The sequence below is a fragment of the Asparagus officinalis genome, chromosome 7 (assembly GCF_001876935.1).
Source record: "Asparagus officinalis chromosome 7, Aspof.V1, whole genome shotgun sequence".
NCBI classification, from domain to species: Eukaryota; Viridiplantae; Streptophyta; class Magnoliopsida; order Asparagales; family Asparagaceae; genus Asparagus; species Asparagus officinalis.
In genome coordinates this window covers 149,697,746-149,713,077 of record NC_033800.1, presented here as the reverse complement: position 1 = coordinate 149,713,077, position 15,332 = coordinate 149,697,746, and the positions used below count along the sequence as shown (strand labels likewise).

The 15,332-nt window shown below is 38.2% G+C and overlaps 1 protein-coding gene and 1 long non-coding RNA gene across 4 annotated transcripts in view; one reads left to right on the top strand and one right to left on the bottom strand.

The window, feature by feature from the left end:
* On the top strand, positions 5,357–6,995 carry LOC109848246. The gene is made up of 3 exons (XR_002248747.1): positions 5,357–5,470; positions 5,926–5,980; positions 6,700–6,995. It is a non-coding gene; the product is annotated as an uncharacterized LOC109848246 (long non-coding RNA).
* The window catches only part of LOC109848139 (probable disease resistance protein At1g61310), a 7,919-nt gene continuing 1,329 nt past the window's right edge, over positions 8,743–15,332 (bottom strand). For 2 of the 3 annotated variants that reach the window (XM_020417491.1, XM_020417492.1), the window contains exons 2-4: positions 11,537–14,753; positions 11,339–11,396; positions 8,743–8,942 (exon numbers count right to left, since the gene is read on the bottom strand). In XM_020417491.1, coding sequence (XP_020273080.1) covers positions 11,381–11,396; positions 11,537–14,748 — 3,228 coding nt within the window. In that variant the 5' untranslated portion in view covers positions 14,749–14,753 and the 3' untranslated portion in view covers positions 8,743–8,942; positions 11,339–11,380. Of the gene's footprint in view, positions 8,943–11,338; positions 11,397–11,536; positions 15,327–15,332 lie in introns of those variants that run through there. The other variant, XM_020417490.1, reaches the window with a different exon arrangement.

The following is a 15,332-nucleotide window of genomic DNA, read 5'->3' as shown; positions in this document are numbered from 1 at the left end:
GAGTGGGATCTCCACTCCGAGAATCGGAAAGATTCAAGCAACCCTAACTTTTATAGGATTGATTGTCTGATCCAAGAAAAGAGTTCCTCATTTATTGAGGGAAAATTCCAATTTCAACCCTAACTTTTATAGGTTTGGTTAAAAAGAAAAAGATGGAAGTCTTTCGTTTATCGAAAGGGATGACTTGATCTTAGTCCTAACTATCTGCAGGTTTGACTAAGTGAGGTCGGAGACAATCCTAACTTTAATAGGTTTGATTGCTCAAATTGAAAGTGGACCTCTCGTTCATGGAAAGAATCGAGAGAGGAATCTGGCTTTGGCCCTAACTTTTATAGGTTTGACCTGAAAGCAAAGAGAGTGGTATACCAGAAGCAATGAGAATGCCAACTCGTACTATCACTCAATGGAGGACTTCAACGCTAAGTGATTAGGACTTAACATGTTGAGTCTGAGAATTGCCAATGATTGGTGGATAGAAATTTTGGTGGACCCACCGTCAATTGATTTGATCAGTGGATGGTTTTGCGAGGAAGGATTAATCTGTCAAAGGATCGAATCTCGTCTCACAAAACTAACTCATGAGAGTTAGAGAATTTGATAACAATAAAAGGAAACATTCTGACATTCAGAGTTTAAATGTGTATCTCTTATTTATCACTTTTATAGTGATTGGGTTATCCCTAAGAATACCACACGTAGTATTCTTCCGGGAACTTCCCGATACATTGGTTATCCTGAATATACTAAAGGTAGTATTTTTTCAGGAATCTGTCATTTATCGACATCATAAGCCGATCGTCATCTCTGGTAACAAGGCGATATGCGCCCCTTGAGTAGACTATCTCTACTACGAATGGTCCTTCCCATTTGGGTTCAAATTAATTGAGAATCACCAAAAACTTCGGGATACTCGACCCTAGCTCTTTGGCGAGACTGGTTCAATAAGCAATATCTTATTTCCAACCCCTCTTTGTTGATATCGGGTTATCCCTAAGAATATCCCGTATAATATTCTCCGGGAACTTCCCGTTGGATACAAAGGAAACATTTTATACTCATATACCTGTTGGAGTTTTAGAAGAAGCAGTTTATACTCTTATACTTTTCGGAGTGTTGCCGTTCTCATTCGGCTTATCTCAACATTATGATGTCGGCTTCAACCAAGGTTTGAATGCTATTCTTTAAAGTAAAGCAAGCCTTGGTGGGATGAAGGATCCTCCTGTGGTACGCGCAGTACTTTGGATCCACAGTATTGTCAGCTTCCTCCTGATTCGTGATGGGTGGCAGCTTGATCTTGTTGTTTTCGAGAAGGGTCTCGAAGATGGCTGGAACGTCTTCGTCCTTGAATGAGTACTCTTTTTGGAGCCTCGAATTTGAAGTCTTCTGCTGTCTTCGGGGTTACTGTTGCGATGTTTGATTAACGTCAACAAGTGCTGTAGGTGCCTTCCCTTCATCATGGGAAATGAGACTCGAATTCAGAGGGTTAGCCATTGGTTGGATTCTTTCGATCTTCCTCCTTCTGAGGAAGCGCTCAGCCTGCTCTCCGCGTACCTTCAACTCTTTCCAGGTATTGAGCGGCTCTACTCCCATAACATCCAAGATGTTAATGGACAAGTTGTTATGACAGGTCTGCAAGACGAATTCCTCTGTGATGAGATCCTTACAGTTCATTGCCTGATTATGGAAGCGTTTGACAAAGGTATCCACTGACTCTCCGTCTTTCTGTTTCTCATCGAAGAGTGTCCTGATTGACACCTCGGCGTCATCATCAAAGAAATGAGCGAGGAACATGCTCTCCAGGTCCTCCCAGTTGTTGATGCTTCCGGGTTTAAGACGCCGATACCAATCGAAGGCAGGCCCGCGAAGGGTGTCAACGAATGACCAAACCATCAAGGCTTCATTGCCAGAGATTATACCCAAGTGGGACTTGAAGTAGATCAGATGCTGCATGGGCGAACCCTTCCCATCAAACAGCGTGAAGTTAATCAGGTTGAACTTCGCCGGGTACGGGATCGAATCCCACTTTCTTGGGTAGGGAGATGGAATACCGGTTCTTTTTATCCCCTGAGCAGACATCAGAGCGTCGATTTTGTTCTCGAGATCCTTCATCTTTTCATCCTCATCTATATCCTGTTTTGGACAATTTTCGAGAGGAATAATGCGGCCACCCCCAGTGTTATCATTATTGATGGATCCACCCCCAGCGTCATTATTTTTAGTGGGGCCACCCCCAGCATCGTTATTTTTAGTGGGGCCACCAATCGCTACCTGCTTAGTTAGCAGTGCTGCGACGACTGGACTCACCTAGCTGATTCGACAAAGCTCGGATTTGTTGATCGTGCATTTGTCTCATCTCCTGCATAACCATTTCCATTTTGATTTTGAATGTTTCTTTCTGCTTGGCTAGAGCATCCTCAATGATTTTGACTATTTGCTCGGTGTTGATCATGAACACTTCCCGAGCTTGTCCCATGCTAGACGTTGTATCGTCGGAAGCGAGTGCGGAATAAGAATCCGAGAGTTCGTCATCGGAATGGATTCCTTCATGGATTCCCGGGTAATCGTTATATCCGATGGCTTCTAGCTGAAGCTGAGATATTCGTTGGGTTATTCCCGAATTGACTCTTCTTCCTGGAGAGAAATTAGGGTTAGAGCTATTTGAACTAATCGGAGTCTTTCCCTTATCAACCACGTTGATAGTAACTGATGGGAGTTCGTCATCTTGAACAACCGATCGTCTTTTGCGAAAACGCCTTGATTTGGGCTTTGATGCTTCAGTGGAGATCCTCTCAAATGCCGAGACCCCCTGCGGAGTGGTCTTGGAGCAGCTACACGCTGATAATACTACCCTGATTAGTTTGGTACACGGACAGTGAGAGTCTGCTTCCCGGGTACCTCTCTTTCGAGATTTATTCGTACCCCCAGCCCGATAGTACAACTCATCGACGTTGCGGTCAGAGCAATCTATCGGCTGTTTACATGAATTCTCAGGTATAATGCATTCGTCTGTCTGACGTGTTTTCCTCTGAGTAAACATCGTATTGTTGGCGTCTGCGGGAGTCACACGTTTGGAATCACACCTTTGTGAGGGTGAAACCTTAACGGGCTCCTGGTTTTCTGTACGCACCCCCAAGCGGGCCATTGTAAAAATCAACTTGTTAGGAGGTCGCGTACGACCCCCAGTCTGGATGTTTGCTCGGGGTTCCTTTAATGGTCCCAAGCATTCCTTAACAGGCGCTTTGCCTCGATCTTCGGATAGATAACCGAGGCGATCCTTCAGAAGAATCCTGAACTTGGGGAAATCCACACTGCGATGGGGCTTTACCGGAGGGTCGGGATCTGAAGTTGACAACAGCTTAATGATAGTTCCGTTTGTTTTTGCCTTAGGCGCTGATTTAGCTTTTGGCATCCAAACTTGTTTGGATCTTGGCGATTTCTTAACTGCCTCTTCCTTTTGCATTTCATGTGCTTTTCGTACAAGGATCCGGGCATGCGCAAGCAAGGCGCGGCGCTTCTGGATTCGCTCCTCGAGAGTAGAGCGGGTTCGTTTGACACGAACCCATTTGTTAATCGGAGGTCGGGAGGAGGATCCAGATGCTGGTCGTGGCGATAGATTAGCCACTTGGCGCTTTCTGAACTCCAGATCCGCTTGGTAACAGAGTCCGTCCACCTGACCCAAGGCCTTGGCGAATTGGCGCGCGAGGCGTTGGCGTTGCTTTTGACGTGCTCTTTTTGATAGAGTTAGTGCGCCTTCAGCAGTCGACTCCTTGATCACGAAGGAGTTCAGATCTGCAGATCTGGTCTCATTGGATGCCGGCGGACCGTTGCAAGGTACGACTGTAGCATCGACTACGGGGAAATCGACTTCTTGAGTCTTCAGATCTGGAGACCGACGGATCTTCTGGGAGGAGGAAATATTCCTGCGCTTATGAGGAGGAACAGATTTGAAGGAGGAGATGTACTCTTCAAATTTCTGCTGGTCGAATTCGTACTCGACCTCTTCAGCCACGGGGATCTTGATCGTCGGCTGCGGCACGACAGCCTCGGCAACGAGGCTGTTGGCTCCCACTGTGGTCGTCAGCTTGTTTGCGAAGAAAATTATTTGATTCATTGCGGTGTTCATTACAAACTTCAGACATTTACAACGAAAACAAAAATTAGTCTTTTTATAAGACCTTTACACAATGAAAACAAAACAAAAGTACAATTCTCTTCAAACAGCGCAGAGATCGTTTATCGGTCTTCTGCTTGCGTGGGATCTTGGCCTGTGACGGGGACGTTGATATCCGTGGACCACCGTCGATCAGATCTGATTGCTGAAAAATTGGGCAGAGCTTCGTTGATTCGCTAAGAAATCAAGAAACAGAAACGCTTATCTCGGCAACGGCGAGATAAGTGCTCTTCTTAAGATTATCGCAACGGGATAATCTTAAGGAACGGACACGAGAAATGTAGATCTGACGAGCTCTTCTTCTTTATGCCGACGAACTCGATCCGATCTCTCCTCCTCTCTCTAAAATTCGTACACCTTTAATCTTCAGTCCGGCAGGGCTTCGCCAACGCTCGAGAATTCCAGATCCTCCAAAAATGAAGTCCTGGGGCTGTATTTATAGGCTCCAGGAAGCCCGGGCGGTTAAAACCGCATAACGGCCAATTTTTTAAGGCTGGAGACACCCTGGAGACACCCTTGGGTGTCTCAGCGAGGCCGAGACACCCGGCCTTGGTCGAGACACCCTTGGGTGTCTCGGTTGGGCCGAGACACCTCGGGGTGTCTCAACTCAGGCTGAGACGCTTCGTTTTGCACACTTGTCCGTTTTCGTCGTAACTTCTTCATCCGAACTCGGATTTGAGTGATTCAAAGTGCGTTGGAAAGCCGACGAGGAGTTCTATAAGCTCCGATGATTAGATCATTGTGGATTAAGCTGGGGTACGAGCGGCGTTTCGCCCTTTGTAAGCGACGCGGGGCTCCCGATCAGTTCGTATCTTCGTTATTCTGAAACTCCGTTACTTCACGTAGTTCGTCGATTCACTTTAAGCGTTCGTCGACGTCAATCAAGCTTCTGTGACTTGGATAGTGACGTTCATCGTCTTTTCTTAGCTTTGAGCTACTCGTGGAGACCTATAGGCAATTTTCAACGCCTACACACTACAAGATATAATGTGAAATTAAAAATTTGTGATTCAGCTCTTCAGCATGATAAAACTACAAGAGTTTAGTATCCAGATCCCGTTTGTAATAATTTCAGGTTTTATTATTACTTATATAAAAGAAAAAAAATAAAAGGACTTATATGCAAAATTAATTAGAGGGTTCTAATAGCAAAAAGGACTTTTATAAATACCTAAAACCCTACCCATCTCTTTCTCCTTTTCCCGTCAGCCTCTTCCTTCCTTTCCTGTTTTTGTTTCGCCGCATAAAAAAAATCAAATCTTTGAATGGCGACTTGATCAGTTTAACACGAGGAATACGGTAAAAATCCTATTTTCTATCCATAGCAACTTGTAGATGGATTAGGGCTTTATTTGCCGTCACCATCTTTTTTCTTCTCCTCAAATTGAATTATTGATCTTGCTCTATATTTCGTAGTAAACCATGTCTTCATTAGTTAGCTGGTCTTTATTATCTTGGCCATGGATGAATTCCTTAGTCTAGTGCAGCTCCTGTTGATATCCTCTTTAGTTGAGTTTTTATTAAATAATTAGTAATCATGGTTGTGATCTTGTAGTAGATAGGAACTAAGTATTAGATGTTTGGCCTTTGGACTAGAGACTACAAGTTATTTTTGCATAGGATGCAAACTAATAAGCTAGATAACCTACGAATATTTGAAGTTTATTAATTAATATAATATAGATGAATGACTTAATTATTTTAGTGATTATTAGGATGTTTGTATTGATGACTGCTTTTTATGAATTCTTTAGGGGTTTCAAGTGATTTTGAGGAGGCGTCATGACTGGTATTCCGATAGCTTTTCAGGTTTGAGTAATTGGTGAATTCATGCATAGTGCACTGCGTATTTTTCATATAAAGTTATGTTAATTATATGCGAATTTATTTCTGATGGATTATATCCTTTTGTGTGATTTACTCACATGTTAAATATTGATTCGGATGTGACGCACATGGATATTTGGTATAAGCCTATGCTTATTTTCTTTGTCAATTGTTATGTATTTTTATATAATAGTAGGTTGAGATGCATATGTGGTTGATTGGCTTCACTATTGGTTGGCCTTGGGCATTTTTGTATAACGTATTTAGTTTCACAAACTTTGTTTAATTTTCTTAAAGTATATGCATCTCAGGTAAATATACCGGTATATGTCAGATATAAGCAAGATATTTAAACTAGGCTCAATGTGCCTCTATAAGATTTTATTTTAGCGCTAAGAGCCCAAATTTAGGTCTCACCGTCCCGGAACCACGGGCTTAATAATTATGGGGTTTATCAAGTCAACCGGAGTATGAAGTGTTGACCGCATTGAGACGTAGTCTGTTTATTTCCATTTCATGTTTTTTTAAGTTTTCTTAAATATTTGCATCAAGTACTAGAGTTCATTGATGATTCTCTATCGTTCTTATATTTTGCTTATCATTTGTCAAGATATTTAATTTTTTGTAAAACCAGTGTTCAATGTATAAATTTATCCACTTATTGAGTTGTGAACTCATTATGTTGTTTTCCTTCTTTTCAGAGACTCGGGATTAGGTGGAATTGATGATTTTTTCAAATTCTTAGAACGGAGCAAGGAATAAAATTCGAGATTGTTATTGTCTTTTAAGTGAAGGTTAAATAATGTCATTGATGTTTAGTTGACAAATTGAGAGTTTTGGAATAATAAGATTCTTTCCTTTAGGTTGATTTTTATTTCGAGTTGATGAATATTTGTTTATACCAAGTTAATTGGATCAATGTTGACTTTTTGGATTATAGAGAATATTTATTGTTGGTTTTATTTTCAATGAGATTTTTTAATGGCCTTTTGATGAATGTATATTTTTGAAAGATTTTTCACAGGTTTAGTTCGGCTTCAATATTCCTTTTACGTTCGGAATTTGGAGTAGTGACACCGTTCAAGTAGATGAATCACCTCAGTACCTGTAGGAAGAGCAAGAATACACTATTGCTAGAGACCGGTCTAGACGTGATATTCGCCCACCGCGAAGATATGAAGATACGACCGCTTACACATTGTCGGTTGATAATTTTGTGCCCTTTAGCTATTCACGAGCTACTTCAGGTGATGACTTCGATAAGAGTTATGGTCGTGCAGACAATTCAGTCGATTTGTTGAGGAGGCCTCTTTCAGCTGGCAAGTTTAAGCGGCGCTTGGACTTGATCCATATGTGCCGCACTTAGATGCCCTGTGGGATTATTGGAGAAGGTGGGATAAGTTAGCTTATTTTGGAGTGAGGAATTTCCTACGTATTTGAGTCAATGTGGAGATTTGTTAGTATCACTCAAATATTGATACACAAATTGAAACTGAATCGAACTCAATACCAATAATCTTTGTCTTGGTCTTGTTTTGACGGAGAGCTACGTGCAGCATGATTTAATCTCCTAACTGTTGGATAAGAACATAATTCTTATTAGTTGGGTCATTTGGTGATAAAGGTAGCTAAGCATATTTTAAGTAGGAGTTAGTCGCTCTCATCAATCTGAAGATAAGGTCAGAAAGATAGGAATTGTTATTTGATGAAAGTCCCAAATACCAACCGACCGAGACTAGCAGTATAAGAATAGACAAAAGTTCTTTCCCGAGAGAGGATGCAACACCAAGAAAAAGAATGGGGAGTTCTTTGTTACGGCTGTAGTTAAATAAAGCTCTCTATTTGTTGCTCTAATTAATAAGAGATTGTGAGAGAGATTGATTGAGATTATTGGGGTGTTATTTGGGATTAAGTGATTGAGATCGAGATCCACTTTGTATTCTTCACAATTTAGTAAAGCTATTCTCCTCCTTCGCCCGTGTACACAGGCTACAAGCCAAATCACGTATGTCTTTATGTTCGTGTATTCTTGATATTTTTCGTGCTTTCATGTGATTGATATTAGTTTATCTTGGGATTTCTCATAACACTTTCAAATATCAACTAAACATCAAAAACTTTATTTAACCTTCATCTGAAAGAAAATAGCAACCTACAAATTTTATTCCTTCCTCCCGTCTAAGAATTGGAAACCGCTAACTTTACCTTATCTCATGTCTCTGGAAAAAAAAAGTGAATACAACACAATGAGTTCATAACTCAATAAGTGGATAAATTTATACATTAAATACTAATTTTGCAAAGCTAGAATATTTTGACTTAGATATGCAAAATATTAAAATAACAAAAAATCATCCATGAACTCCCATACTTGATACAAATATTTGAATAATTAAAAATCATGCAACGGAAGATAAGCGTGTCACGTCTCAATACGGTCAACACTTAATGTCCAATTGACATGATATCCCCACTTTTATTAATCTCATGGTACTATGATATAGAAACCCAAAACTTAAGCATAACGCTAAAATAACCTTATCAAGGTACATTGAGCCCTTTTAAGTGGCTGACTTATCTCCAACATATACTGGTATATTGACTTGAGATGCATATGTTTTAAGAAAAATGAACAAAGTTCAACCAAATACTTTATAAAGGAATTACCAAAGGCCAACCAACCACATATGCATCTCAACCTAATACTATGAGAAAATAAGCATCGCTTATACCAAATATCCATGTGCATCAAATCCAATCAACGACTAATATGCGAATAAATCATACAAAAGAATATAATCCATCAGGAACAAATCTGCATATGTTTAATATAATTTTATATGAAAAATACGAAGAGAAAAATACATAAATGCACCGTTTACCAGAATACTAAACGAATATCCAAATACCGCCCACGATGCTTCCACAGAGCCTCCAGAGATCCCTGAAGAATATATAAAGAAAAACAAAAGATTAATACTACAAACGTATACCCAACCCCAACCATCACCGCCTAGTAATTAAATAATTAATATGATATATTAATCATATCAATCACCTAATTTATATCCCAAGAATATAGCTAGCTTAATATATTAGCTATACTAATACACATTAAACCAACTTATAATATAATTATTAGCTTGGTTGATTTTTATATTGAAAACTAGGGTCTGCATTTGACTTAAGGATGGATCGATTTTATAATGAAAATAAAATGAAAGGAAATAACAGCAAGTTCATGCGATCAGAATCTTTACCCTTGGCTTAATCTTTATCCAATTGATTCAAGATAAAATTGATTGTTAAGCTTTCAAACCAAACACCACTTCCACAAGCTCCTCTGTCTCTCTCTTTTAATTAATTAATTAATTTACGGGAAGCTATGATGATTGTTCTTAATACATATAAAACACCCTCAACTAATTCTCAGTACATATAAAACAATGGTTGTCGGTACTAATTACTTAATACACCAAACACCCTCTACAACAATAGTTAAATCCAATAGTTATTGGTACTAATTAATTAATACACCATAAATTAGCTTATAATTACGCCTACTATTATAATAACTATTGTTACATGCATAAATCTCCCTTACAAATTTATATCTACAGGTAAATATAATTAACTCAGCTGTTCAGATACCCCCTACAACAATTAGTAATATGGACTTATCGCTAGAAAATTAGAGATATTACATATTTTACCCCTAAAAAGAAGTTAAATCCAGCATTTATCAAATACCCACTCCGTCGCTAGAAAATTAGGCTGTAGCACTAAAATAAGTTTTTCTAATAATTGATGTTGTGTCATTAGTGTGGAAAAGCCAAAAAAAATAATGGCTCGAGTAATTGGTTTAAATACACTCTCCATACCTAATCACTTCTGAAAGAATTATAGCAAGTAAAGCAGAATATAGCAACTACACTATTTCCCAAACTGTTAAAATACTAAGTGAGTTTAAGAACAATTTGTTTCTATTTTGGGTGTAGGAGTACTTTTGAAAGTGGATGAGTGTAGAAATAAACAGAGGTAAAACTTTCAGGTTATAGGCAAATACCTTTCTGGAGTAAGTGGGTTAAAAATAAATAAGGGTAAATACTTGAGGTTTATCGGAAAAATACCTATATATTGTTGCAACTTATACCGTACAAATCAAATTTGTAAAATACAAAGTGTGTTTAATAATAATTCACCGGAGTATTTTGGGTCGAAATGATTTTAGAGGTGGGTGGCTCTAAAAATAAATAAGGGTAAAACTTTAGACTTATCGACAAAAAGCCCTTACACAAAATTGGCTAGGCGAAAAATAAATAGGTGAAAGACTTTGGGTTTATTAGTAAAAAACCCTATGTATAATTGCAACTTAGAACATATATCAATTTAATGAACTGCAAAGAAAGTTTTATAATAATTTATTGTACTTTGGATCTAGGAGTGATTTTGGAAGCGGGTAGGTAAAAAGTACATGGTAATAAAACTTTGGATTTATAAAACAAAAAACCTTTAATACTTCATTATATTATGAGAATAATATAATTTAATAAAAGTTGATGGATCATTTTGAGCAAGTTGATAGATAAATAGCCATTTATTAATCCTTTTTTCAAATAACCCATACGCTAAACTATTGGTGTGCACTATATAGCTTGAACAGTCCCAAACTTTTCTATATGTTAGTTAATCTGATTAATTTGCAGGGCTTACTATTGGATCAAAAGTTAAATATTCAAATCAAAAGTTAAGTTAAATATTTAATATCTCTTGCTGCAGGGCTTACAGAATAATGAAGTTAAATCAAAAGTTGAGTTAAATATTTAATATTTTAAGCTCTCAGGTCTAATTGGTTTCTACTTATGTCTAAAGTCCACTTGGTTCTCAGAAGGTGCTGGTTTTGAGCAACAATGTGGTATCAAGTATTAATTAAAATTTAAATGGGTTATAAGTAAACAGTTTTCATTTATTTGATTATTTTCATGAGGAATGCCTAAGAAGCACTGTTAGCAATTGTTTTTCAATTTCACACAATCTAAATGTTTACTACAAATGTTTTTTTGTTAGAAGTAAATGTTATTGTAGCCAGCTTCAGCAATGGTTCCTCTCTATGAACTTATTTCAATGGTTTGTCAAATGCTCTATTATCTTATTGTAATCTTTGTTATTCTTCTGGGGTTTGGTTTATCTTAAATTTAGTTTTTCCATAGAATTTGTTGAGAGAAAACACGAATAAATTGGGATGTATAACCTATTCAAGTAACATTGTAGGGTCTATGTATCTGCACATGACATAATTTTAGGCAATATAATATCTCTAAGCAAGCAACAATTCTTCACCTGTTTACCATCCAGCAGCACTCTTTAGCTTCTTGCAATCACTTAAGGGCCAGTTTTGCTGTTATTCAAGACAATATCTCATTAGCAATGATGTAAACGCTAAACAGTTTAACTTCACCCAATAAAATAAAAAGATTCAAACATGATTTATCATTGAACAATATGCAACACTCCTGTGTCATAGGGGGAAAAACTTACCAGATTTCAAAGCGCGAAATGACGCTTGCATCCTCCCATTCCAACCCTTTGAACCATTCAACATCATCGTCATCTCCCAAATGTATCTTCTTCAGCTTAGGTGCACTCTCACTTCCGATGGGAATTATCTTCATATTTGGACAAAGCTCCAACCTCACAAACTCAACCAAAGGCCAATCAAAACAACCGCCAGTTATTTCCCCTCGATAAAATCTCTCCAACATTGGAAGATCTACAAGCACAACCACCTTCAATCGAGGAAACAAGCTTTTATCCAACACAACACCATCTTCACTGTCAATTATCACCTCCATCGCATAATTTTTCTTCACCGTAAGCTTCTCTAAGTTTTTTAACTCTATAGCCATGCTCGACGAGAACAGATATTTCAAGCTTGCACAACTTCCAACCTCAAGCTCTTCCAAGTTTACAAAGGCTCCTGTAATTTCTGGGAGCAAGCGTTGTAGTTTGTTACTGCCAGATACTTGCAGCCTACTTAGTTTCTGAAGGCTCCCGTTTGGTAAATTTCCACTGAAGAGTCTTATGAGATTTTGCAAGGAAGTTAATTGGAGTCTTTCAAGCTTTGGCAATATAACAATCCCTTGTGTGAACCCCTCAGAGTTGAATATCTCGATCACTTCATTGCACGAGTTCACAGAGACGACTTGTAGAGTGCAATGACATCTTTGCAGCAAATTATTAGGCATTATGCACACCAAGTTCTTGCATCGAATTATCTCCAAGACTCTCATTTTCTTGAATGATGAAGATGGAATCTCCCCTTGACATATTGTTTTCAAACTCTCTAAGTTCGCGAGGTTTAGATGCTCCAAGTTCTCGAAGGCATTTGGAGAAAATTGTGGTTGTGATGTGCTAAGTAGGTTTTCTATAGTGCCACAGTTAACAACACGGAGTTTCTTCACATTGATAAAGTCACCTTTATCACAGTTGCAGTTGTCCAAGATCAAATCCTCAGCTTCTGCCAATAATATCTTTGTCCAATTCCCTGCTTGATTCACATTTTTGAGAAATAAATTCTTTTGATACATAGTAGCGAGTGAATACCAGTCGAATTCATTATAAATCATGAATTTCTTCAAGTTCTTCCATCCATCAAGTGCTTCGACATCTTGCGAGAAGTAATTGATATCACTTACATACATTTGTAAATAGGCCAATCTTTCCAAGTAACCGATATTGACGAAGAGAGATTCTTTTATATCATAACCGACCATGAACAATTCTTCTAACCGAGATAGTCTATTCATCAAAGTTGTAGGTAAGGCAAGAGAAGTTGAATATGAAATATCCAAAAGTTTCAAATCAGCCAAAGTCCCTGTTTCTTCTGGCAAAATGTCAACTTGACATTTCTGCAGACCAAGAATTTTGAGCTTCTTTAGTTTCCCAATCAAATATATATCAGTTAACTTCTTGCAGCGGTCAAGACGAAGAGATCCAAGATTGGTTAAAAGAGCGAGAGAAGAAGGCAACGACTGAATATTTGTGTCGCTTAAATCCAGAACAGTAAGTGATGCCATACCCCGAAAAAAATTATTTGAAATGCTATTCAAAGAAGGATTAAAATTCAATAGAAGGGTGAGTAATTTAGGGCAATTAGGTTGATCTGGAAGTTCCAAAAGATCATTGTTCATCAAAGAAATCCTCTTGCACATCTCCAAAGTTTTGCTCTCAGGCCAGTATCTCATACCTAAGCCAGCCTTAACAAAGAAACAATCATCCCCTTTAGATGCAATGTAAACAGCAACATCTCGAACCACATCATGCATTTTCACTATTCTTTCTCTTTCGGTTTTTAGCAACAAGCAACTCGCTATCAGATCATGCACAAGCAAATGTATTTTTCCTCTTGCTTCGTCCAAGCTATATACATCCTTCAAGAAGCCTTCACCAACGATGTATCTTGTTAGCTCATCTTCGGTTATTTCATAATCTTCACGAAATAAGCAACAAAACAAAAACAAGAATTTCATCTCTTCATTCTTAATGTAGTTGTAACTCAATTCAAGAGACTTGAACAATTGTTCCTCTACATTCAACAACTCATCAGGAATCGATCTTTTTAATTGCATCAATGCACTCTCCCACACACTTTTCTCATTACATCCTCTCAATGCTCGTCCAACGACAACAATTGCTAGTGGCAAGCCTCCACACTCGTCGGCAACTTTTCTGGCAACATTTTCAATATCAGGAGAACTACAGATATCGCCTACTTTGCTTTTGAAAAGAGTCCAAGAATCTTCTCTTGTCAAAACATCCACTATAATTGAAGCATGACTTTCCATTAGTCGGCAAGCTTGAAGTGTTCTTGTGGTAAACAAAATTTTGCATCCTCTGTGCTCATCTCCGATTGGGATTCCTATAACTCTCAATTCTAGCCTTGACCAAATATCATCCATCATGATGACAATCTTGGTTTCCTTCTTCAACCTATCAGCAAGTTTTCTTGCAGCAGATTCACCCTCTCCAAAGAGTCTCATCCCCAGCTCTTCAGCAATCTCACGGCGGATTTGATCTATGTTAGGGTTTTGCGACACCACGACTTTAATAACCGTGCCAAATTCTTTGTTTATTGAGAATTGCCTCCCGAGTTCTTCCATTAACGTTGTTTTACCAACACCACCCATACCGTAAATTCCAATTAACTGTTGATTCTCATCCCTCATTGCCTTCAGGACGTTGTCCATAGCTTCGATGGTCGAGCTGAAAGCCATGAAATCACCTGCAGGCATTGATTCAATGCTAGGTGGAGGAGGAAGTTGAGATACTGACGCGAAATTCCCTTTTTCTTGGAGCTTTTCAGCATCAAGTTTTTTCTGTGTAGCTTCTTTCCCAAGTTTGTAACGTGAAATTAAATCAGGGCAGAATCCACTGAAGCATCTTTTGTTCTCTCTAACCACTGCTAACATTGTATTTACTGTTTGTTCGAGTTCACTAACTTTTCTTAGCCATGAAGTCACTACGTCATCTACCACTTCTCCATTTTTCTCAGCTGCTTCGGTTCTTCGTTGAATGTCATTTTTTATGCTTCCCAAATCCTCAAAAGTTTCTTGGAGACTAGTAACCTTCTTTTTGTAGTGAATTAGATAGCCAGCATTGGACTTCAAACGACCAAAAAGGTAATGAGCTGTATCTTTACCAAGTTCAGATGCCACACCAGTTCCACATTGAGACAAGCACGATAATGCCATGATGCCTGATATATTTTGAGTTGAATGAATAAGGCTGAAGAGATTTAAGTACATAAACAGTAGATGAATAATTAGAACAACTAATCAATGTTGAGAATATTTGCAACTTAACTTCAAAGATTGGCATGTCTAACTGCGGATATTCGATAACTTCAACTTCATTAACACCTACTAATGAATTTTTTTGGTCTGCACCCTTTGTCATTCATCCTATAATCTCTTTTTTCAACTATAGGTCGTGTAGATCGAGTAATCACATCATCCAAAATTAACTACTCTGATCCCATTTAACAAATTATTAAAGCTTCAGAGTAGAACATTCATCAAGAAACTTGTTGACTTGTGAGGGGGGAAAAGGGATTTATTAATATAATCATTATTCTTTCCTTACAGAAAACTTAGGCATGTATTAAAATTTAAAAAAAAGTTCAAAAGGGGGTTTGTTTTATGAGATAATTTTTCGAAGGAAAGTTACAATTAATCATAAAATAATCCATTCTCCACTCAACTTTTCTTTGGTGATAGGGATTCAATCAATATAGAGCAAGAAGAAAAGCAAACAAAGATCCTCACAAGTCCATCCA